This window comes from Leuciscus leuciscus (assembly GCF_965113295.1).
Source record: "Leuciscus leuciscus genome assembly, chromosome: 6".
Classification (NCBI taxonomy): Eukaryota; Metazoa; Chordata; class Actinopteri; order Cypriniformes; family Leuciscidae; genus Leuciscus; species Leuciscus leuciscus.
In genome coordinates, this window is record NC_138730.1 from 24,642,049 (window position 1) to 24,668,320 (window position 26,272).

The following is a 26,272-nucleotide window of genomic DNA, read 5'->3' on the forward strand; positions in this document are numbered from 1 at the left end:
ATTAAATATATTTGTCTTTTTCCTTGTGACTGGTTGGTCAGCCTGGCTTACCAGGGAGTGACCAGTTAATAAGTTCCCTTTTAAAAAATCTCAGAAATGACTTTACAAACATGCTTGTAATTTTGCATTGTCGGTGGGCTCTTGCATCCAAGTCAAGAGTGAGGCTGAAGTGCATGGCGGCTTGTTCAGAAAGCATCTGATATATTTTACACACACACACAAAAAAAAAAAACTTGAAATGGAATGTTTTTTTATTCTCAGCTGTCACATAGCAGATATGAGAGCTGCATTGAGAGCATTTCATTGCAGTAAAATGAGTTCCTTGATCACTATCAGTCAGCAAAGGAATTCTTTGACAAAGGCAAACTTTAAACCTATTCAGCCAAAGTAGTTATATAATAGAAATACTATATAGTAGAAATACGTCAAACCACAGAGAACGACAATCATGTGAAATGCTAATCAACAACACCCAATAACACTTGGATATATGTTCCAGGTTTTATAGGCATGTTTGAAGTGAAGAGATAATATGCACTCATTTTTAAGGTGCACAAAGCCTTAAAAAGTCTATATTTCAAGCTTATGTATTTTAATCCAAAGCAAACCCCACTCAGAAATGCAGTCTTTCTCTCTGTATCCCTTCAAGCAGACTGCCTAAGTATCTGTTAAATGACTCAGAATTTGTTTTAAATAGTTACATGACTAGCTCATTGCTTTCCAGGCTATAAATTATTAGTGCTGTCTGGCAGATTCAATACACACTAATACAGCATATTTTCATCTTAACTGGCATGACTAGTGTCTACAGCTCTAATTGCAGGTGCAGTTTAAGAACTGCTTCTCCAGATTTAAACAAACCTAACATTCAATCTCAGTCTGGATTTGCTTTACCATAATTTGAGTAAATTCCCCTACAGGGAGCTGGAGGCACAGCATGCATTTATAAGATGCTGCACTGATCAGTGGGAGTGGCCCATCATGAGATACCTTTTACTGAGACGCTATTACCCACAGGCAGGTAATCTGTAGCCTACCTGCGCCGAGAAGGCTGGAGCAATAGATCCGCTCTCAGTTTCGTCTGTTTTTGGTTTTGTTTTGTTTTTTTGCGCCAGCGAAGTTCTATGTAGTTTCTTTTTGCGTGTGAACTCCTGGATTTGAGAACACTGGACATATTGTGCACGAGGAGGATATACCAGTCTGCTGTATTAACGAGAAATGGATTCCAACGGCATTGCTGATAAACAATGTAAGTGTTGAATGGAAACTAATACGGGACTGTGTTACAACTGAATTAAAATGATTCCGAAATGGCTGTGCGAATCACAAAAGTCAATAGACAAACATCTTAAAGTTCAGTGGATGTTCAGACCTGTTTAGCCTACTACTAAACCTGCACGCGCTCTTGAGTTTCAGCCACGCGCAACTGAATGTTAACTATTACAAACCATAATTTGAACCCTCACGCTAGTTTATGAAATATTTCATTTAACGGGCGATACAAAAAACATAAAGGGGGAATTTTTTATTTGAACCGGTTTTTATTCTATTTTTGGAATTGTATTTAATTTGTAGGCTACATTAAGTTTGAAAATACTTTCGCAAACCCCACATTTGTTTTCAGTCAGTTGTTTTCTGTTGATGCGTATGAACGCATGATTGGGTGGTGTAGTGTAAATTGAGTTAGCGTATAATATGGCTGCCACACCCTTGGCAACTTTGTATTGTATTGTTATTTATTGGGTGTAACTATTTGCCCATCTCACTACAGTGCTCCAATTCTGCAGCAATAAAATAACCTAGATTTTCTATTGAGGACATTGAGGATGGGGCACAGGAGAGGTGTCAGTAGCCTGGAGCAACATTCCGTCGACTGTCTCACATAACATCCCTTTCATTACTTAAGTTCCTGAAACGTCTGTCAAATTATGGGTTTACTCGCTCTTCAAACCAAGGCTCAGCTCATGTAACTGTTTTTTCCCCCCAGCAGACTTAGCAAACTGTCTTAGAAAGACAAATGTGACAAAAATATTCTAAAAAGTTTAACTTGACAGACACATTCAGTTCGTGCAGGGTAAGATGGTTTTAAAAACACTTGCAGTGGTTCTGTGATTGTTGCTGTTGTTTAGAGGCTAATATTAGGACAATTTGTAGTGGGGCTATCTGCTACCACAAACCCACTGGCTGCTTCCTGCTTTCAGTGAGAGGCAAGACAGTTATTTCCCTCTGGATGACAGAGATAGGAGATTCAGGAGATGTATACACAACAAGCACACAGTTATTCACAGTTATATGTATACAGACATTTAGATGCCTTAGGCTTTTTAAGAACCCAAACGTGGGTCATGTTTACTGTAACAGAAAGATGTCATTATACGGTACATACATGTCTAAATCGTTAAATAAACAATACAAACCTCAATTAGGGCAAAACGTATAAAATTTGACATTTTTTAGACATTGCAATTTTAAAAAGGTTTACAGGAAAATTGGTACAGAAATGTGGAATGAAAAAAAAAAATTTACAAATAAAAGTAACTTGAATTGGACCTATATCAGTGTCACTTTAGTTTATATTCTATTCTAGTGTTTATTCATGTTTTGAATGTATTTTCAGGTTTCATTGTAATGTTCGTTTGTTTTAGTAACTTTCTTATGTGCTTTTGTCATTGTATTAGCTCTAGTTTTTATTTTATTTTCAAGTCTTTTTTTTAGCTTCATTTGAGTTTGTGTAATTTTACTACTTCAATTAAGCTTATTTTATTTTAGTTGCCAAGGTTTCGTTTGTTCTTCTCATCTAATATTTGTTTTATTTCAGCCTCATTTCAATTAACTAAAAGTATTGTAATAGTTTTAGTTAATGATAACATTATTGGCCTATACATTTAACAACACCTCAATAATATAAAAAGAATATTTGTTTTGACATTGCATTGCAGTGTAAAAAGAAAGCCCTGTATAATTATGAAACGGTCATACCATCATAATGAAAGAAATGGCATATTTTGTCATGTTTTATCTGCACGTAGGCTACAGCTCGTGTGTAGGGTTAACATAAATCCACCGGATCAAATATAGAGTGTGGCTGCTAAACACATTCAATCTGTGTGGACTGGCAAATGCAGTCACTAGATGGCGCCATTGCTTCTGCACAGAAAGACACACAGAAGCCCAACAGGTATTTTACCTGCTGTTACGCATTTGTAGCTTTCGACTGTAGTCTAACGTATATTTTTTAATAAGTAGCCTACTTTATAGTGGAATATTTCTTTAAATACACATCCTTAACGTGTTGATTTAATTCGCCAACAAATATTGCCACTTGTTGGGATCAGACGGAAGGTGTCTACTTTCTTATTCTAGGGATGAACTTTGGATTAGTACACGCCCCGAATCCGCAGACAAGCGAGTGAGCGAAACAACACAGCACAGCAAGTCTTTGGGATATGTTTGCGGCTCCTATTATCAGAAGCAGTTTTGTTTTTTTGAGCGGAAAATTCACATTATGCAGTGTGTACGAAGACAACCTGTTCGGACCAAGTCTCAAGAGTCCTTATACCGCGCACAGATCAAGACAGTCGCGCTCAACAACATGAAACTAATAGGTAGGAGGATGAATAGGTTATAACAATAATCTTATTTTAATGTAATCTGAGAACTTTATCTTTCATACTTGCGTTTACATTGGTATTCTATTGGTTATTTATTGGTTATTTTAAGATTTATAAGGTTCATTGAACCTTCATTGACCACGTCTCCAAGGAAATCTCGTTACCAGGAAAGCACTGTCTGTCTCACCTATAAATTTCTAATTACCTAGATAGCAGTGTAAGTAGGTCCCAGCGATTGTCCTAAATAGAGCAAGATCACGTCATGCCTATTGATTCATGGTTGTGTGTGTAAATTACTCTCAAATACACACCACGCCTTAGTAAATAATGCATTTTGTGCTTTGGCTGTTTGACCTAATATCTGGTCCTGGTTGGTGTCAAGTGTCCACACCACAGTATGTGTTCAAGTCTTTCAGGAAGAGTCTTTTGTCTTTTACATAGAAGTTAAAACGACGTTTTCTTCCTCAGCAGCTGAAAGGGTGGGTTCCTAACTTCCTTCCTCAATTGGACCACAGAGGGACAATATAATCCTTTTGTTTCCCTTCATAAAAAAAAAGGATGTTGTGATCTGGGAAATGACATATGCCACAAATCTGCCTTTCAAAGGGAAGTAATATGAGCTTTGAAAGAATGACTACATGAGTGGTCTTGTCCTTGTCCTCCCCACAGGTTTGGAGGGTGACAAAGACCTGCAGTTCCTGATAAACGGCGGGGACCTTTTGAAAGTTCGTTCAGGGTCATGGAAAAAGACGCGCTACTTCAAGCTGCAGGAGGACTGCAAGACCATGTGGCATGAATCCAAAAAGACCTTGAAGTCCAAAAACACATGTGAGTCCCAAAAGGGTGTCAGAAACCTTTCAACCCTTTCTTTGAATGCTCTCGTGTCCTGCACTGACCATTGTTGTGTTGTTTTGGCTGGTATGTGTGTTAATGAATGTCTCTCACAGAAGTCACTATAGAATTTCCTTGCTCAAATCCACATTTTTAAGCACAAACTGGGTACAATTATTGTAAGTATATTATTGCATATGCAGTATAATTTTGTTTGTGTTCTTTAATATTAATTAATTGATCAAAAGTGACAGTAAGGACATATTGTAACAAAAGATTTCTATTACAAATAAATGCTGTTTATTTTACTTTCTACTTACCAAAGAATCCTGAAAAATGTGCTGCTTAATTTTTGTTTTCAATAATAATAATAATAATAATAAGAAATGTTTCTTAAACCTCAAATCAGCATATTAAGACCTGAGTAATGGCTGCTAAAAACTCACAGGAATAACGCATTTTAAACATTTTCAAATATATTCAAATAGAAAAGTGTTTTTAATATTTTCACAACAATAAAATTGTTCACAATATTAAAAAAATTGGAATAAATAAATAAATCAAGCCTTGGTGAGCATAAGATACTTCTAACAAAAACATTTAAAAAATATGACCCCAAACTTTTGAATGGTACTGTAAGTGGTACTTAATATTGAAATATAATAATCAATGTCTTTCATTAAGGATGAATTTTATAGTTCTCTTGCTTTTATTCATTTTTCATATCAATATAAAAAAAAATTCTTCAGAGTATTGGCCAGGAATATTGGACATCATTTTAAAATTTTATTAATTAAAAGGGTATTGATTAAACAAAGGTTTCGTTAAATTAGGTGTTCGTGTGCAAGTGGTGGGTTTTACTACAGCATATTCAAGTATATTGTCCGTTTTGTGACCAGTGCTGCAAAACATCTGCCCTGAGGCTATGTTTAAAACGTTTGTGTAATTTTCCTCAAAGTATGCAAACCAGGGGTGGTTCCTAGGATTCATCCACAGAGTGCTCAGCCCTCAGTGAGAATGTGTAGCATGAGAACACTGCCTCTTTAAATCGCACCACTGCATTATATAGTAAGTGAGAAGTAGCCTACTGGTACCGGTACAATACAGTAACAATAGGCAATACGAAAACTTTATAAATTATATAATGATACCAGTCTTTCTGCCGTACAGTTCAAGTCGGTATACATGTAGGCTACTGATTAACAGACTAACAGACAAATCATATAATTATTAATAAGTTATTATAATAAGTATTACTGTTAAACAAGCATATTGACTCAGGGCTCAAAATGAAGAATTTTTTTTATTTTAAGATCACATATTTACTTTCCCTGCCATAACATTCACTGTCCCCGTCTAAATAAATAAAGTTATTGCTTTCATTGTTGTAACATTACGATACCAACATTTAAGTCACAAATCAAATGCACAAAATCGAGCTTGCAACGCTTTTGTATTAAGCATGACCTCTTCTACATATAATTTCCATATGCATATTGCCATCCAGACACGTGATGATACTGCATGTAACAGCAGGAAACTAGGGAAAAAAAACCTGCTTCTAAGAAATGAATCTTGTCTTGCAAATGTGACATCAGTGAACCAAAATATATGATAATGTTTTTAATAATGTTGGGACAGCAGTGGATGATCAGGGTCTGGGTTCAGTGGGACCCACGTTACATATTACTCCATTTTCTGAAGTTTTGTATGTCTTTCTCACTCAGTCTCTCTTGACGACATTGAGGCGGTACGAGCAGGTCGGCAGACGGAGGGTCTGAGGAAACACACAGAGGAGTTAGAGGATGGTCGAGCGTTCTCCATCCTGTTTAAGGGGCGGCAGAAAAACCTGGACCTGATCGCCAGCTCTGAGGAAGAAGCCAAGAAGTGGGTCAATGGTTTGGAGAAAGTCATCTCAAACATGAACAATCTCTCTCCGCAGAAGAAAACGGAGCAGTATCCTTTTCAAACGCCTGTGGTGTTGAGGTGCAATTCAAGCATTATTCTTTCAAATCTCTTTAATTGTCCTTACATCAGAGCTTTAGCTGGATCTACAGTTCTATGCGTAAAGCAGATAAAAACTTGGACAACAAGATGAGTCCGAAAGAGCTGAAGAGCTTTCTCCAGGACATCAACATTGAGGTGGACGAAGACTACGCTGAAATGCTCTTTGAGGTAATATTCTTGTTATGCAGGAATGTAACCCAGTTTACCTGTCTAATGTTCTCTCACAATTTAAATAGATGAACACAATATATAACTTGAATAGAAATGCCACTGTTTCATCTCTTTCAGAAATGTGACCAATCGAAGTGTGGATTCCTAGAGGGCAAGGAGATCGAGCATTTCTATAAAATCTTGACACAAAGAGAGGAGATCGATGTCATCTACAAAGAGTATGCGAAGACAGACGGTCTCATGAGCACCGCTGACCTGCTGAACTTCCTGTTGAATGAGCAAAGAGAGGATGCGTCTCTGAATGATGCCTTTCAGCTTATTGAGAAATACGAACTTGATGAAAATGGTAATGCTTGTGTTATTCTTGTTTGTAAGTTGCTTTGGATAAAAACATCTGCTATAAACACTATCATTCAAAAGTTTGCTGTCAGGAAGTTTAGCCTCAGTCTCAGGGGAAAAGATATACAAGCACAACGTTTTTTTTAATTGCATGTCTGTGTTTCGTGTTTCTTGTAGCCAAAGCCAAACAGCAAATGACAAAGGATGGCTTCCTAATGTACCTGCACCAGCCGGAGGGGTTGATCTTTAACCTGGCCCATAAAAGTGTTTACCAGGACATGAAACAGCCTCTCAACCATTACTTCATCTCCTCCTCTCACAACACATACCTGCTGGAGGACCAGCTAAAGGGACCCAGCAGCACTGAGGCGTACATAAAGTAATGTTAATTATCATCATTCAATATTTGAATACATTTTAATTACGTAGTTACAAAATTATAGAATATTTAGATGTATATTAGTTTCATAATGAAAGCATTTGACTTAATTTACCTTTCAGAAAGCATGTTTTTATGGCTTAGTTTTTGGAGAAGTAAGTTGCATTGTCCCTGTACAGAGCACTTCTAAAGGGATGCCGCTGTGTGGAGCTGGACTGCTGGGATGGATCAGATGGAGAGCCGGTCATTTATCATGGATACACTCTCACCTCGAAGATCCTCTTCAAAGATGTGATTAAAGCCATTAAAGAATATGCCTTTAAGGTAAAAAGATTCATAACATAAAGGATGCAAATAGCTGTCATTTCACCAAGATACTATAGTGACTGTTACTGTTTGTTTTGGGACTTGTTGTCCTTCTGGTGTGCTTCCCATGTAAACCTGACTGACAACAATATGACTGTTCCCTTCACCAGACGTCCGAGTACCCTGTGATCTTGTCTTTGGAGAACCACTGCAGTGTGGAGCAGCAGAAGACCATGGCTCAGCTCTTGACCTCCATCCTGGGTAGTGCTCTGGTCACCAAACCCCTCGGAGATCAGATGCCCACACACTTCCCTTCTCCAGAGGTTAGTGACTGCGGGATGTTAAGACTCAGTAATCCACCAAATCATGTTATACAGAGGATCATTTGCAGGCATATTCAGTTGCATGACTATGTATACCGTAGGTTAAGCCGGTTATTATAAAATACCAAATAAACCTGACAGGGTGCTCAGGAAGCCGACCCTGAGAGGGTTTATTTTGTCATAATGACTGACTGATTGTACGCTATCCTGCTTATTACACCCCGAGTGGACATGAAATATCGATTTCAGGTGCAATTATTTGTATCATGTAAGAATAAAGAGACAATGGAGTTATATGAGAGATATGAAGCTTAGATGGTGTAGCACAATAAAAATGTTTAGTTGCACTTTATTTTACAGTATGTGCACTTACAGTGTACTTGCCTAAGAAAATACTGGTTAATATAAGGTAACTACATGGGTTAAGGTTAGATGTAGAGGTAAGTTCAGGGTTAGTACCTAGTTATTACCCAGTTATTGTAATTAATAAGTACGTAGTATGTAAATGGAGAACAGGACTGTAAAATAAAGTGCTACCAAATGTTTAGCAGGGAAGCATATTGGTATTCAAATTCTGGCCGTTACGAATAGACAAAATAAGTTTATTGCTGATATCCGATACATGGCAGATATTAAAAATACTGTTATTATGTCAAAATAAACAAAAACTAAAACAATTCAAATTAATATTTTTAAATGCTGCAAGTGAATCACAGTGGCATCACGGCATTGTAAAGTACAATATAAAAAATTTATATTAATTGAGATTGGCTAAAAGTTACATTTAACTGTTATTAAATACTAAGAGTTTTTAAATATTACATAAAAAAAAATTATGTGTATATATATACGTAAAAAAAAAAAAACTTGAATATTGGAAAATAACCAATATGGTACAGTTATATATTATGATCAATTATATCATGCATCCCTACCGTTTAGTGGTCGTAATAAAATAATATTTTACCACAAAAGTACTCGATTGATCAATAAGAATCAATTATTCTAGTAAGAAGCTTAATGAACCAAAATAAATTTGTAAATGTAAATGGATTTGCACACATTTTGTTGTTTTACATGCAATTTTATTGTGACGATCCAAATTGAACACTTACTTAAAATTTGTATAAAGCAGTTTAAAAGTAAAAGATCAAAGTGTTCTTAATCCACAGCTACTGTCAGAGACCCAAGAGTTTGCAGTCTGTCTAACGGGAGATGCTTTCACGATGGAATTCTGTGTGGAATGTGTGGAATTCATGCAGCTGCTTTCTATTTGAAATTATCGTTGCATCTCAAACTCTTTGTTTCAGCCATTTACAGTAGAACGAATGTCAACTACTCAAGAATATTGACACCTTCAGCACATCAATTATGCTTGCATATATAAAAATGAGGAAACCCTGCAAAGACAGAGTTATAAGATCACGGTTTTGTGGCTTTTAAAGACGATGCATTGGATTGCTATGGCGACTGGTGCTTTGCCTGCAGGGGAGTGGGTGATTATCATAGCTTACATAACACTGTTTTTCATTCCCTCTGGTCAAGGTGTGGCCTGTTCTGGTCACTGTCACAGTCAACAATAGAAACACTGCAGTTCACCAGAGTATCGTTTACAGCATAAGCTTCCTCAAACTATTGTGTTAGAAACGGCTTGTCCTGCCTGCTGCTCTAACTATCAAAATTAAAATGCAGCACATATATGCTGCTTAGCATATTAACAATTGATATGCATTTTTATCATATTCCAGCCTAAAATGCAGAGACAACTGTACATAAGCTGCTATTAGAACGCAGTTCCTTTTGGTGTAACTAGTGCAGAAAATACACATGCATTAAAATAATTAAAATTCTGAAAAGAAAGCAACAAACAGGCAAAACAAAATGCATGGCGTTCATTGGATTTATTTGAATCATTTGAATAAAAGTGCCTGTTGAATGAATGCATGTAAATGTGAGCTGATGGCAGAATCTGCAGGCTCTGATTTAATGACTGTGTATAATTTAGGAACTCAAAGGACGGTTCATAGTGAAAGGGAAGAGACTAAACAAACTTGAGGACACGTTTTCAGACGAGTCCAAAGCAGCAAATGAAGACAGTGTAACAGAGGAAGAAGATGACGAAGGGGATGAAGAAGACCGTGAGAAGAAGTCTAGCGTAAGCCGAATTCTGTGATCTCTGTCTTGCATACACATGTGACCATGGAAAGTAATCATTTAAATACTTTGTTTCTTTTAATTCTCAACCTTTATTTTGTAATTACACACACCTAAAACAGAAATTGAAGTTTGCGAAGGAGCTGTCTGATATCGTGATCTACTGCAAAAGTGTCCCCTTCCATGGCTTTGAGGATTCCCGGGACAAGCAGTCCTTTTATGAGATGGCCTCATTCAAAGAGGGAAAAGCTGTGAAACTGGCGGAGGAATCAGGTGTGTATCGTGATTTCTGCTGCTCAAACACCACACAAGCTATTAAACACATGAATACATGTCATGAGACGGAGACACGAACTCTGTCCAGTGGCACAGATTTATTTCTCAGCAAAATACACAGTCATTAACATGCATTACGTCACAACTTTGAATATGTAAAGAAGCAGGTGACCAACTGGGAAAAGAGCCGTTCAGGTTTATTTTTTTCTCTCATATTTATCATTTTGCTGGATAGCAAAAAGAGATACAGAATTTATTCATAAACAAAATTATCTAATGAAATATTTGAAACAATTTTTTTTAATGATATATTCATATCTTAAACATTTTATTTTTAGTAATTAAAGTAAAATGTGGTAAGGGACTGTTAGTTTTTTATTTAAGGGGCTACCGGAGGAGTTTTTAGATCTATAGTCAAAATAGACTTGACCCTCCCTTCGCCAGCAATACATTTTTCTATGACCCTCCAAAATGATTGTGAAAAAAGGCATGACCCTCTCCGATTATTTATTGATTACTTCTGTACTGGTTTGCGCTTGGCAGAGATGTTCAGATAGCCATTGTTGCATACTCCGTGTGCGCTATAGTGCTTTCACATATGCTGCGTTTGTAGTGTGGAACTGACCCACGGCTGTACCACAAACACATACTCACTATTTTTATTTCAAATCCAGAAGTTATCTGCAACTTAAAAAAATAAAAAAAGTTTTGTCAGCATTGCGATTCTCTTTGTACTCTTTAATAGACGTATTCACGATTAAACACAGTTTAAACAACGTATTATTTAATGCATTAGGCTACTTCTATATAGATTTATATATTAAGTTGCTCAAGCAAGTGGTCAAATATTTAACCATGTACTTATATTAACATCGCAAACATTTTAAATTAAAACTTAAAATTGACAAAAACAGCCGACTCTCATGCCTTTTCTTTTGCATTTAAATTTGAATACAATAAATCTTGCATGTCACAAAGAACTTGTTTTTCCACCTCCACGAATAAGACGAGTGCTGTTCATTATGTCGCCTTGTTGAGGTAAATTGTTTTCCTTGCTTTACCCCGGTCTTAAAGTTAAAAGATGACTGTGAAAAATAGTAGCATTTAATTAAATACATTAATGTTGAGATTACTAAATTTGATTTTATTAAATGCATTTATGGTGAGATTATTATATTTTCATGTCAATCTGTGTTAATTTTGACCACAAACCATGCGCTGTCACTTTAATTCAAAATAGATAATTTAAAATAGACAAGAAACGATCACTGCACTTCTGTATACACACCGCACAGCTCTAACCTGTTAACATGGGTATGGAAAAAAATATGCACCTCATACACACTGGAAACGGAGTATGTGTGAAATGGGCGTAACCTCTGTTTTCACATCTTACACATCACACTACACTGTTACGCCCGTTTCACACACACTCCTTTTGCAGTGCTTATGCGATCATTTTTGAGCTTCATGGAAAAATATGCACAAAACAAGCCACTTTGAAATTTTGCTGTTTTCATGAATACAAAAGTTGAGTGACCCTCCCCCTAGACTAAAAAAAGTAGGATGACCCTCACCTCAACACAGAATAAAAAGAAAAACCCTCCCCTATTTTCCTCAGGTGGTCCATTCCATAAATACCGAACGGTCCCTAATTCACACAGAAGGCAAAAAGTGGTCTAAAAGTGGGAAAAGACCTGTGAAACATAAAAGGTGGTCACCAGTTACAGTGTCTACAACACAATAAACACTTCTGTGTTTGGATTTTTTTTCTTTAATTACATTTTTTATTTAGTAAGGACACATTAAAATTATGTTCTTTCAAACTTTCTATTTATCAAAAAATCCTGAAAAATATCACGTTTTCACAAAAACAATAAGCATCACAACAGTTTTCTACAATAATGATAATAAGAAATCTTGAGCAGCAAATCAGCATATTAGAATGATTTCTAAAGGATCATGTGACACTGAAGCCTGGAGTAATGATGCTGAAAATTCAGCTTTGATCACAGGAATAAATTACATTTTACAATATATTCAAATAGAAAAGTTATTTTTTTTATATATATATTTTATTAATTGTAATAATGTTTCACAATATTATTGTTTTTACTGTTTACAATATTACTGTTTACTGTTTACCTTTTGATAAAATAAATGTAGCGTTGGTGAGCACTAGAGACTTCTTTCAAAAACATTCACATAATGTACCAACCCCAAACTTTTGAACGGTAGTGTATATTTTAACCTAAAATACATTCCACAAACACATTCCACAGCTAATAATGCCTCTTAGATGCTAAAAAGAGAAAAAGCAAACAAGCATGTTCCCATAATAACTACTTCTTCTTTTTTCTGTCATAGCAAATGATTATATCCGTCACAATACAGACAAACTCAGCAGGATTTACCCAGCAGGACTAAGGACAGACTCCTCGAACTATAACCCTGTGCCTCTGTGGAACGCAGGCTGTCAGATAGGTAAAGAAGTCATGAATCTGATACCCACCATATAACTGACTCTAGTGATAGAAACATGTATATTCAGATTTAATCCGAGTGGAAGTTGATGTTAATGTCACTTCTCCCTTTAGTGGCCCTCAACTTCCAGACGCCCTGCCCAGAGATGAATCTGAATCAAGGGCTCTTTCATCAAAATGGACAGACTGGTTACATCCTGAAGCCGTCTTACCTACGAGACCAAGACACTGAGTTTGACCCCATCACTCTCACCAAGGGACCATGGTTAAAGAGAAAGACTCTTTATCTGATGGCAAGTGGCTCCCCAACACCGTTTTTGTAATATATGGACTATATCTTTGTGTTGTTCATGTCAGCTGCATAGCTTTTTTTTAAACCACTGTTACGGTTTGCCTAATAGGTGATCTCAGCCCAACAGTTACCCAAAGTGAGCCAAAGGAAGTCCTCCATTGTTGATCCGATTGTGAAAGTGCAGATCTACGGTGTGCCAGCCGATACGATCATGGTGGAAACGCAGTACATTGAGAATAATGGTATAATAACCTTGTTAATGTTCTCAGTCAGGACTCACCTGGGTGTTGCCTAATCGCTCTCTTTTCTCTCAAGGCTTCAACCCCATGTGGAATGAAAACTTCCAGTTTGATGTGTGTGTGCCAGATCTAGCCCTTGTGCGCTTTTTGATTGAGGACTACGATACCGCAACGGAAAATGAATTTATTGGCCAATACACACTTCCCTTCAACAGCCTAAAGAGCGGTTAGTATGCTTCAGTCCTGTACGAGAGCAACGACAATCTGCAAAGTGATTTGCAATTTAGGATTTTAAGTTTTTAATTAAAAAAAGGGCCAAACAAAGAGATGAGTATGCATGCTAAATACGATACCAGTAACACTTTAACAGTAACAATATTATTGATTTGTTGCTTATGTCATTGGCATATAAAGGGTGTATTTCTGTTCATGTTATACCACAGGATACCGCCATGTGCCATTGCTCACTATGAATGGAGACCAACTTTCCTCAGCTGGGCTGTTCGTTCACATCATGGTTATGGATGCTGAATAATACACACGACGGTGCAGGTTTATACTGTATCTGAGATGATATTGTCACTATACTCAATAGCCTAGACGTCCTGAAGGGTAAATGTCTCGCTTTAATTGGTCGGCAAAAAATTAGGCAGCTTGAGCGATTCTGGTAGGCAGGGAAATTGCGGGAAAACAGCAACCTTTCCGAAGTTGTAATAAGTTCGTCATAATTTTTTGTATTTTTTATTATTTCTAAAATGTTAAACAATTTAATTTGCCAAATGGATTACCTACTACAACTGTGCATTCTGAACATTAATATTCACGAGTGTCAACCTTTAGTTTTAGTTAAACAGAACACTGTTTTTAGATCTAACGATTTTAGCAGAGGAACAATTTGATGGTGGAATTACAAATGAACAGGACCACTCCACCCTTTGTAGTATCTTTAGTTAATTTGTTTTTAAGCTTGCATTCATTTTTATTCTTTGTCTTTTATGTAGTTACATACGATTTGTCATATTAAATAAGGTACTTAAATTGTCATGTTTCTAGCTTATACTCTGTCAGAGAACTCAAAGCCAGCGATTCTGATGAAACACATTGCCAACTGTATAAATCAATGTAAAGGAGAAATACATGTAAATTATTAAACTGTTGTCTGAGTTCTTACTAATTCTGTAATGGCTTCAGTCAGACAAAAGAGGTATGAAAGAAATTAATTTTCCAGAGTATTCATATGGGCTTGAGGGAGAACTGGCACTCGAACAACATCAGGATATCTGCAGTTGACACTTCTTGGATTCTAAAAGTGATTGTTATATTTATATTGTGATTTAAAAAAATAAATAAATGTCTTTGTGTTCCTAAAAGTAATGTTATGATATGAAGTAAAGAAGTCATTAATCATAGTAAATTTGTGATATTGATCATGTGACTTTGCACAGAGGGTCTGATGCTCTTTGGATCATTTCAAATCATGGAGAACATCATGAGGTTAAACAAATGTGTGACATTCATGCAGCTCAAGTGCTACTGCCATTAAAGCAAGAAAATAAATCACAGATATTTTGAAGTTCATGTTAATTTTTAAATTCAACTTTCCCTCAACTCATTATAGTGATACTATTTGCAATTAATGTTGAAATTCAATTTTAGATATTTTTCTAACTTACTAATGGAAGACAGTTTTGTTGAAGGTGAAAAAATTTTTTTTTATAATCAATCATTTTTTGTTTATAATCATTATCCCAAGTAAGCGCAAACAATTTCTTGCATGCTGATTCTTTAAAAATTAAAACAAAACTACACAAAAATATCAATCTCTTAAGATATGCTAAGAGACACCATTCAAGAGGTGACATTTATTTAGAAGAAATGGAAAGATCTGAGGATACTGGACCTTTAGTTCACAGCAATATAAAAGGCATTGAGGGGTTTTTTTTTTAAAAAGGTGCTTTAATATAACATGTCAGAGTCCGGAAGAAAACTTGCAACAACCATGAATTCAACTTGAAATATACTCCAAACACCAGCACTGTACAGCCTCTCCAAACTGATTTCAAGCCTAGAGTCGTGTCTGTATGGCTTACTAAAAAACATCAAAGAAAATAAGGCATAATTTAATTGGATGTGCCGGCTTAAAACATTGACGTGATATCTTGAAAACAAAGTGTATTAAAAACAGCACCTGACAGTTTAGAAGTGAAAAACACATTGAGAACAAAAGTAAATAAAAACCGTGAGCAAAACCAATAGTGTTTCAACGCTGTCAGATCACCTGGAGATCATATTTAAAAAAGGTGACATTCACAAAGGTGAAAAATATTGTGTTTAACGATTACATATAAAGCTAGAACAAAATTAACAAGCCAAATTATCCAGGCAGCTAGAAGATCTTCAGCAACCATGATTGAAGGAGAGGCTGTAGAGCACGTCAACAAGCAGAAAACAGCATACATCTCAAATACTGACAGAAGACCATAAAAGTGAGAATGGATTGCTTTCAGTCGCCTGCCGTGGAACAGGATGAAGAGAGATGCAGAGAGGTAGACGAAGAAAGACGGAGGAAAAAAAACAAACAGGACTGAACTGTGACGTGGCGGACTCTGGGCAGAGAGAGAAAGAGAGAGAGGTTATTGCCTGTTCAGCTGCTCCTCTCATCTTAGGCACTGCGGTGATGCAGAGTCTGCACAGCTTGCGCCGAACACTTTTGAAACTTCTCAAAGCCACAATCTCATCAGGAGAAAAGGCCTCCGTTTAGCTCTACAGGAGGGCTGCGCTGCAACAGGACAAGAGCAAACCCTTTAAGGACCGACTGCGACTAAAAACGCGTCCTTTCCGCCCATGGATGATGCTCTGGCACAAGCTGCACAGCGCTCTAGTCCCTGGGCTAGTACTGGTCGTACCTACAGGGAGGTCTTTTGTAGTGTAGTGTACAGTGGTAGCAGCAGCAGGGTATGGTTTAAAACAAGTTGAAACTAATTTAAAAAACATAAAGATGATGGACCTGTACCAATTCACAATGACCCGATGAACAAAAATTATTAAAAATGATAATTAAAAGGGATACATTTGCAATTGTGCATCCTGGCTTCCATAAAGGACACATCCCCTTACTAATACAACCAGGGGGGAACAGCTGCAGTGTCTATGCTACTTCACCAAAAGGCATTTAGCGACTAAAATTCGATGTCGACTGGGCAAACAATTTTTGAAATATCCAAACATTTGTCTTCAGCACCAATATTAGCATCTGGCTTGTTTGCTGAAAACGGAACGTACTTCAGCATCGGATTGCGAGACAAACTATTAGTGATTGGCACGATACAATCTTGAGTTTAAGATTGTTACTCCTAGGTAAGTTGGCAAAAGAGGCCGCGGTATACGAGACTAGTAACCTAACAAGTGCAAATGCATTCCTTTGCTCTTAGAAAACAAACTAAACATATACAAGTCTAGATAATAGTATCAGTCTATATAAATGGCACAAGCTAAAGCAAAATTGAAAATAAAAGGAGCACAAGAAGAACAAAGATGGTGACGTGTACCCAGCTTTACATAATTAAAAATCTCTGGCCTCTTTAACAGTGCTTTTATAAAAAGAGACTGACCTGCCTCCGTTTTAAAGCATATAATTCTTGTAAAGATTAGGTTCTCTGGAAATGTCATGTACAAAATGTTAATTTCCCCCATAAAAATGACATTCAAAAAAGGCACTTTGTTGGGTCGGAGAGAAAACCCCACAGTCCTTTAACCCTACGGATTTCTACCTGCATAGCAACACCTCAGAGAATGGTTATGACTTGAATATTTTCATTTCAAAAAAGGAAAGAAAAAGTAGATTTTTTTTGGTTTATCATAAGCACTTTTCAAAAGAGAAATATTTGAGTGTCCACTAAATGTAAAAAGTCTGTTCATGTCACTGTGTGCGTGTCCTGGTTGGGGGGCGTGGGTGTTCTCGGTGAGGTGAGGACTGCAGGCTGGAGGAGAGAGGAGAGAGGAGAGAGGAGCTGGGATGGGCTCTCCACTGGCCCCTCGTCAGGCTGCTACCTGCCCCTCAGGTTCTGTAGTACCCCGTACACGTCCTCCTCTTTGCTCAGTCCCTCAAAGAAAGGCAGCAGGTCCAGGAGCTCCGTGTCAGTCATGTCATCAAACCACGACTGCACGGGAACCTTCACAAGATACACACACATACACACAATTAGAACCTGACATTAGAGCTTTTCACATTTGAAACAGTTAACCCTGGATCATCCTAAACCCTGGGTTAACGGAATCCTGGGTTATCTTTATTCAAGTTTAAAACTGCTCATATTATACCCGGGGTTAACAGTTAATCCTGTGGATTCAAAAGCTGCTGTTTCACACTGCACATTCATAAACCCCGGGTCAAAGTCCTTTTTGCATATTTGCGGTGTCAATGTTACAAATGTTACAACCAACAAATTGAAATTGTAGCCTACATAGTCTGTGCAACTAAATTGTTTTAAATTCAATGTTAAAAGTACTGATGCTCTATTCTGTAACTAATTTTAATATAAAACATACACTCTGTAAGAATAAAAAAAAAAAATGCATTTTATGAGTGCAACAGCCTGTCCCTTATGAAAATGAACATTACAGTGACCATAGTTCAACTAGGCCTATACTATTTTGTAGATTTCAATGATTACCACTACAAGTAAACATTTTAACCATGTGTAAAGAAAAAATATATTCTAATAAGTTCCAATTAAGGCGTATTGAATGTTAAAATGCCTTTCAAATATAATGTTAAGCCATTTTACTTAGTAATTCAATAATTCAAGAAATGTTTTAATGTAAAAGTTCAGTTTAGAGGTATCGTATCGAAACAAAATAAGTGGATCGCCCATCCCTTGTTTATATACATTACGTAGTGTTTCCATGACTACCCAAAGCACATATAAGGCACGTGATTGGTTGTCAGTTGCTAAGCATCTAGTTGTAACATTCTAAGACCGCATTGCGGAGCCAAACTTGTATAGTTTGAAATGATTTGGAGTTAACAGTAACACCCAGAGCAGGTTTCATAACCACGGGTAAAAATCAGTGCTAACTCCCCTTTTAAATTACAAGTGTGAAACGATCCTTTACCCGGGGTTAAAACTTAAAAGCGGCATTTAGCACGACGATAACCCGAGGTTAAGCACGGTGTGAAAAGCTCAATTGTGTTATAACCAGATGATACAAGTGATAATCCTGTCATCCGTGTTATGAAATGTCACTGGTCCAAAATCTTGGATAATATACACAACTGTATATTAAATATAAAATATTCCTGTACTTTTGGCACATTGTGCAGCATTTTCATTCTCAGTGCAAAATAATGATAAATAAATAAAACAAATAATATTAATGTTGCCAGAATCTTGTTGCACCAGTTTAGGACAGAGTGTAAATTGTTGCTAAAACTGAGGAAGGTACTAAAAGAATTACAAAAGAACAGGGATGGAATCATAATAAAAGAATCATAAGGAATTTAACAATCTGGTTCCATAATTCATTCTTTCTTTCTTTCTTTCTTTTAACAACTGGTGATTTCCCCAGAGGTTTGCCATTTTGATACATGGACAATTTTTCTGTGACTTTCAGCTTCACAGTAGCCGCAGCTGGAGGTACATTTGTCTGTGTAATTGATATGACGTGAGATTCACAGGCGAATGACATATGCATGCAATTTAAGAAATCCGTGCGGACAACTTTTACTAATCCTTTGACAAAATATAAGTAATTATTAAAGACATGGTTTGGAACATGAATTTTTTTGCACTCTCTCATTAATACGATTATTTATTTATTTTTGTATCCCACAAAAATGCACAGTGTACCTTTAACTACACATGGTCATATAGACAACCAGTTCAACCATATGAACCAAGTCTCACAAGCCTAAAGAACAACATAAGAGTAAGTTGTAAGCTGAATGAGTTTGATTCACTAAAAATAATAATTTGGGAGTCAGACTACTTTGGCTGTGCTGTATAATTGTGATTTGCTAAAAAAAAGACTGATTCAGAGACAATCGTTCAGGAATCAAACTGAATGCCATTGTTTTTTTTAAACGCAACTCGGTCCTCAACCCTAATAAAGAAGTCCATAAGTAAAAAGTAAGTTTCATCAGCAAATCAAAACTCACAGCATTTTCAGGATGGAAAATGTAGGAAGCAGGAGAGTTGTCCACAATGATGACGTTCCTGAGCTCTCTCCCGAGCCGACTAAGGTCTTTGACATAGTTCCCTCTGTGGAAAACGCAGGATTCCCGGAAGAGTCGCGCCCGAAACACACCCCACTGGTCCAGCAGGTCAGCCACCGGGTCGGCATACTGAAGCACACACAGACACAACAGACACTTAGACAAGTTAAAGGTGTGTTTTTTTCCAGTAGCTCATGCACTGATTAAGCTGCAGAGTCACTGTGGAATTGTCCAGTTGCTCCCTGCAACAAATATAAATTTAAAACAGAGAAAACACAAGCTGCTAGGGCAACTTAACACTATTTCCATGTCTATGCAAACGAAAACGTCTACAAAGACGACTGTAAGGAAACCTACAAAACCATAGTCAGATACATGCTACTAAAGCGAATGAGCCGTTGCGTCCTCGATATAACAGACATGGAAGCAACCAAGACACGTGATCTAAACTACAGTGGGCCGCATACAGCTAATGTGTCACTTACAGGAATGAGAAGAACAAAACACAGAGACATTAGCTACAGATACGGTGACAAATGAAACTTCACAGCATATCGGAAAAGCGGCCAACCTCAAACAATGTGAGCTTTTTAAAGGTGAAGGCAGCAGCGACTGCAACTACTGGTACATGGCACGCATTTTGGAAGTCACAGTTGCCATAGAGACACTTACCCATGCATTAGCGGCTAAAACAAACGCAGGCCACACAGAGACAGAGAGGGGGGGTCAGATATTAGCAGAGCAGGTATGAATCAACACCCACCCAACAGACCTTAAATCACCCAGCAGGACTCTGGCAGGTATATCACAGTACTTTCTCCCTTAACTAACATTCAGACTGTTTCAGCCAGTGAGGTTTTGTGCACTATGAGAGTAATGAGATGCTGACTGACTGACTGACTGACTGACTGACTGACTGACTGCTGAGTCTTTTGACATGTTTGTTGGTGTCACAGTGTGGTGGACAAACCTTGGCTAGACTGGCTGTGAAAAGCACGCATTCAAACAGCTCGCCCATTTTCTGCAGGAACTCGTCAACGTGAGGCCTTTTGAGCACATACACCTACGGAGGGGAGATATCGTGAGCCATTGAAGTCCATTTGAATGATAATAAGTGCTCATAACAGAGTTCAACAGTCGAGTTCCGGAAGTAAAAACTCCATTCATTTTCTTCATAGGGAAATAGATTTTGAATGAAAACTTGGAAAACTTTTTAGACAGCCCTACTTTGAGCTTTGAGGTTGTTAATCGACGGTACACACCTCTGTTGAAGCCGTCAGCCCGCATTATTTCAACTTATTTTTAAAATTACAGTGTTTAACAGCGGAATTCCTGGTGAAGAACTACATTAGCCATGATGCAGAAATAACCAAACCAAACCTGATTTTCAAATATTTTTTGCTTCAAATCAAAGTTGGTAACGTTATGATTCCCCACTATGGGAAAAATGAATGGAAAAAATACTTCCGTAACCAACACAGCTGCAAAAGTGGACGGCCACTGTTGCACTCTATACATGTATTGTAATGTATAATAATAATCAAATCTTTATAAAACAATATATTACATATGTAGTACAATATTGTCATTAACAGAGCCATTTAAGTCAATTTAAATGATAATAAATGTTCATAATCCATATAATAATGAAGTCTTTAACACGTAATATAATATAAAAAAATAATACAATTGTGATAAATAGCAATTTAAGTAAATTAAAATAATACATTCATAATACATATAATAATCTTTATGAAACAATATAATATTATATAATATATATATAATATGATACACAGAGCCATGTAAATTATTATTTTTAAATAATAAATTCTTTATAATATATAAAACCTATTATAATAATAGTAAAATATTTAGATTTTTTTTTTTATCTAAATATAATAACATAATATATCCAAAAGTCATGTTCTCGTTCTTCAAAACACTGAGGAACACAAATCAAGCACAAATGATTTGCATCAGCTCCAAGATGACAAACGGCTGCCACCTAGTGCAAGTAATCATGAATAGGCCTCCCAGGACAGACAGCCTATCCTGGATTACTTGAACAAGGGAACAGCCACTCAGCCATGTTCACCACTCCATCCAGTGAAGTTGACACAGACATAAAACCCGTAAATGGCTTCATAATTGCTATAGAACACACTAGAGTGTAATTTGAAACCTGTGCATGTCTCCATCAATTCTGTACCTGATGCACTGTGCCATCTATCTCCACTGGGACGATGAAATCAGCATTGCTAATAGGCTATGAGAGAGAAACAAATGCAAAACAGTGTTATGACCCAGCTTCAGATGGAGACAAAATGTAGAGGAAGTGATCCAACTAAGCCCACCAAAATGTTATTTCACACGTTTTCTGAAATACCTGAAAAGCCTTTCAGGCAGTAGGCATGAATCTTATTAAATACTCATGTTTTGTACTATGTCATGCACTGGCTCAATAAGCTTCAAATATGTTTTTATTTAATGTGGCTATTGCCAGAGTTATTCGTTTTCATTTCAACCATTGTTCTACTGAATGTGTGAGCATCACTCCGGCTGTATCCTTCTCTACCATAAAAAATCCATCTTTCAAATATTGCTTTTAAAAACCAAAATCTTTTTGCTTTTAGCTTCCGGCAGACGGCCGTGCGCATCGATTTACATCCTACGGCATACAATGTCAAGTGTTAGTCTTTTGCCGTTAAGTCGACTTGTGCAGGCCGTCTGCCGGAAGCTAGTTATTTTAGTTGATTAAGTTTTAAATATGGATCATTTTCTTACATGAACACATCGCTTCACTTCAGAAGGCCTTTATTAACCCCCCTGAGCCGTGTGGAGGACTTTTATCATGGATTGATGCACTTTGATGGACTTTAAAACATAAACGGCCATTCACTGCCATTATAAAGCTTGGCAGAGTCAGGACATTTTTTTAATATAACTCCGATTGTATTCGTCTGAAAGAAGAATGTCATATACACCTAGGATGGCTTGAGGGTGAGTAAATCATGGGGTAATTTTCATTTTTGGGTGAACTATCCCTTTAAATAACTCCAAATATCAGCTAAAAAAATAGTTAAATGAACAAATGTGAATTTGTTCGCTTTCCTGCGTTGTCTTTTTTAAATAATAAATCAAGTGAGCTTATTTGTCACTTCAACTATCTCAAAACATTACACAGCAATAAACTAACAGCTGATAAACAAGATGACAGCAATCAGAGGTTACTGATGTGTGATAAGCTCCATTTACTTATAATTTGCATAAGCGCACTGAAAGTGCAGTGACTTATAATACAATGCAGTGAATAAACTGTGCTCTTTCATACAAACCTTTCAAGTTAAAAACATTACTAATCAGGTGTGAAGAAGGTTTGAGTATGGCACACCTCACACATTTGTCCTTACAAACATGACTGAAATCAGTCGATCACAGACAACTTAACCCTGTACAGCCTGACATATGAAATAACAAAAGGTTTTGAAAAAAGGTTGTATGCGTTTTTGTTGAGTATCATATTTGATACATCAGGCTTTCATTTTTAGAGGAAAATATGAAGCTTACACTTCAAGGTTTTTTCTTTTTTTAGAAGCCCAAAATGAGCAAAAAAATGCAATTTTTTGCAGAATTTATTGCCAAAAGGATGAAATTATGATAGTTTGTAATGTACTGTAAATTAATGAGATCTTTAAGGCAGTTTAACATACTACAAACATGAAATAATGTCTTAATAAAATGATATTTAAATGCTTAGTTTAATGATCAAAGCTCTGTAGTTTTAATTTTGGCAATACAATGACTGACGATGATACATTTTCCTCAAACGTCTAATACGTTTGAGTATATTATATACTCAGATTTTAACATGATTTTTCTAAATACATTTTTTTTGCTTCATATCTTGAAATATTACAAACAATATAAACATTCTTATGTTTTGTTTATAAAATTCATTATAGATTTCACACCAAAGAGACAAGTGTACCAAAAGGGAGATTTAAAATTAAACTAAAAGGCCTTTTACTTGCTAAAAATGTATGAGCTCATCAATCAGAGGAGAGAAGACATGTAGTAGATTATGCACAACAGGTTTTTCAGCAAAGTTGATCATTTTGATCATTCAGAGGCCTTAGAATTTTGCGTATCAAATATGATACAGTATGCTTTATAGGGTTAAACTCTGTTATAAGACTACCCCATGCCAAACTTCTGAGCTTCACAAACAGATCAAGATGATAAAAAGCTCAAGTTTCTCTTCTACTCTCCTTCTAGCAGAGACAAATGAGCCCTGACTGGTCCGCCACCAAGCATCACAGGAAGCTCTGCCCGCATACATATATATCTCTGACGCAAATAGGTCACTGTGGGTCACTGTCACTGAGCAAAATACTGAGAGAAGTCACAGTTTCATTGCATTGTGACCCATTCCTGGTTGCCTTTCTCTGGAAAAATACCCGACATTGTTGAATGAGAACTGAACTGAGTTAGACGATGACATAATTTCTTGCAGCTTTATAGATGAAATAAACTAATTTAATAATTGATGATCTTTACAACGGAACTGAATCAACACAGAACTGAACAACAGCCGAAATGCTTACATTTCCTGTTATCGCTGTACAGCTGCTTTGAAACAATCTGTAGCCTATTGTATACTGAACTGTATACCTGAAAAGGATCTGGGCTAGTTTCTACGGGCAATAATTAATGAATTACCTTAAACGAGCTGTGCACCAGAGTCTCATCCAAGTCTATTACCACACACTTCTTCCCATAGTCATTTATGTTAACCTCAGGCAGGAGATACTTCTCTGGAGGCTGTGGAAATGCAAAACAGAGTGAGTTAGCATGATGAACATGGAGAAGATTCAGCGTAATGAGTGAGAAATGAGGCACGGGAGTTTTAGCCGCGACGTGTTAGACTGTTATTAAGCAAAATGAGCGGAAAGAAGCACGATCCCCAACCATCTACACATTTCCTCTGGGAATTGTAAGGGAAAGCTTCAGGCATTTTAGGAAGCGTGTTTCCTGAGCTGCACAGATGACGCGCATGCTGTAACAACCCAGCTCTTTCCAAGCGGAAGTGGAAAGGATTATGGCTGTGCGTGGGGATTAAAAGGTTTTTCACACATTAATCAGAGATGCAGGATGGGTAAGGTTAGAGTGCGAGAGTGACTACAACACTGGCTGTCTGTATGAAATCCCATCACTTTATTTATATGCTGCGGGTGAATGGGTCCCTCTCTTGATCCAGTTCTCTAATCCTAGCTGCACCATCTCAATTCAAGCAGAGGCAATTTTGTTATAGAGGGAGGCAGTATGCTGTCGAGTCTATCTAATCTAAATCCCTGTCTGTTTAATGGGATGAATCAAGCTTAGGAGGAACCGCTGGAGTGCAGTCATGATCTTGGTCCGAACTGCTGAATGAACACAAAGACACCAGAACACTTACAGTTCGGCTGGTCGCGAGTTCCTGTTCAGTACCCAAACAACAGTACAGCAAATCATCAGCAGAAGCTTCATCGGGGGATTGTGTGATCACTACTTCTAAAATCATATGGCAAAATCATTAAGGGATTGATCATGAGATCTGATCTTCCCATCTGAACTTCAACAGCCTACCATTGAGATTAATAATCATAATAACCCCAAACTTCTGAATGGTAGTGTACATTTAAAGTATATTTAAATTTGTATGCCTTGCAAACTTAAATGTTTGGGTTTTTTGTGATGTACTCTACACTGTTCTTGTACATTCTGCTGATCTATCTCCAAGATAGATTATCTAGCTGGATAACATAAGTATTTTTTAAGAATTCAACAAAATCTCTCTTTTTTTTTTTTTACCCAAGGAATCAGTAATAGTATATTAATGTGTTAAATGACGAACCAAACAGTAATGTTTGGCTTCGCATGCCATAGTCAACAAAAATATTATATGAATGTATGGCGATAGATTATAGCTGTAAAATTTCCAGCTCGTTTCAAAAACTGTGAAAAGGAAACTAAACATTAAAGAAAAATCTAATTATTTCTAGCAAATATAAAAAATGCATTGCTAAAAATAGGCCAGTGAAAATATTGGCATGGCAAGTAAAAAGTAACTTGACTGACCAGCAGAAGAAAAACATTCAATTGGTGAAAGTATTGCTCAGCACCTTTTAACAGACTAGAACACGTGAAATAAACACTTGCATTATCAAATCAGAAGTAGTCATACTCCCAATAGTTAAAAAGCTGGAGGGGAGGGGGGGCTAGTCAACACATGTTGCTAAATGCCTTAGCCAATAATTGTGTGGAAAAACATTAAGCTTTCCAGTCGCCACAGTAGTAGTAATATACGGTGTATGAAAGCATCAATCAGGCAAAGTGCATCACTGTCCACAGAACCGCTTGAAAAGACGATTTGAGAGTACAGTGGTGAGACGCTCATGCGGCATGCGAGAGCACACAGACAGGCGACACAGAGTGGAGTGGAGTCATACATACACTGGGGATAGGGATGACCTCAACCTGGTCACACTGGGACATGAGATGAAGACAGAGGAAACAAACAGGAGAGGAAATGAGGTGCTGAACCACAAGACAAATGGACTATAAATTAAGACACATGTGATACAGTCTGCACAGATAAAAAAAAG

At 36.9% G+C, this 26,272-nt stretch overlaps 2 protein-coding genes and 1 long non-coding RNA gene across 4 annotated transcripts; 1 reads left to right on the forward strand and 2 right to left on the reverse strand.

Annotated features, from left to right (window-relative positions):
• The first annotated feature begins 993 nt into the window (after positions 1–993).
• On the forward strand, positions 994–16,439 carry plcd1b (phospholipase C, delta 1b). Of its 2 annotated transcripts, none has more exons than XM_082172375.1 (15): positions 994–1,249; positions 4,281–4,439; positions 6,170–6,398; positions 6,488–6,617; positions 6,738–6,966; positions 7,137–7,338; positions 7,518–7,662; positions 7,815–7,967; positions 9,973–10,122; positions 10,244–10,394; positions 12,765–12,881; positions 12,995–13,173; positions 13,282–13,414; positions 13,488–13,637; positions 13,855–16,439. In XM_082172375.1, exons 1-15 carry the CDS (start codon positions 1,219–1,221, stop codon positions 13,944–13,946), a joined length of 2,250 nt encoding a protein of 749 aa, XP_082028501.1. In that variant the 5' UTR covers positions 994–1,218; the 3' UTR covers positions 13,947–16,439. The 2 variants fall into 2 exon arrangements, with proteins under 2 accessions (XP_082028501.1, XP_082028500.1); XM_082172374.1 differs by lacking the exon at positions 994–1,249 and adding an exon at positions 3,212–3,605.
• ctdsplb (CTD (carboxy-terminal domain, RNA polymerase II, polypeptide A) small phosphatase-like b) lies at positions 15,226–26,228 on the reverse strand. Its single transcript, XM_082172376.1, has 6 exons — positions 26,121–26,228; positions 24,348–24,449; positions 21,838–21,894; positions 20,596–20,688; positions 19,569–19,754; positions 15,226–17,583 (listed from the first exon to the last, which is right to left on the reverse strand). Exons 1-6 carry the CDS (start codon positions 26,160–26,162, stop codon positions 17,458–17,460), a joined length of 606 nt encoding a protein of 201 aa, XP_082028502.1. The 5' UTR covers positions 26,163–26,228; the 3' UTR covers positions 15,226–17,457.
• On the reverse strand, positions 17,978–19,152 carry LOC309500686. The gene is made up of 2 exons (XR_014206661.1): positions 19,076–19,152; positions 17,978–19,017 (listed from the first exon to the last, which is right to left on the reverse strand). It is a non-coding gene; the product is annotated as an uncharacterized lncRNA (long non-coding RNA).
• Positions 26,229–26,272: the final 44 nt, after the last annotated feature.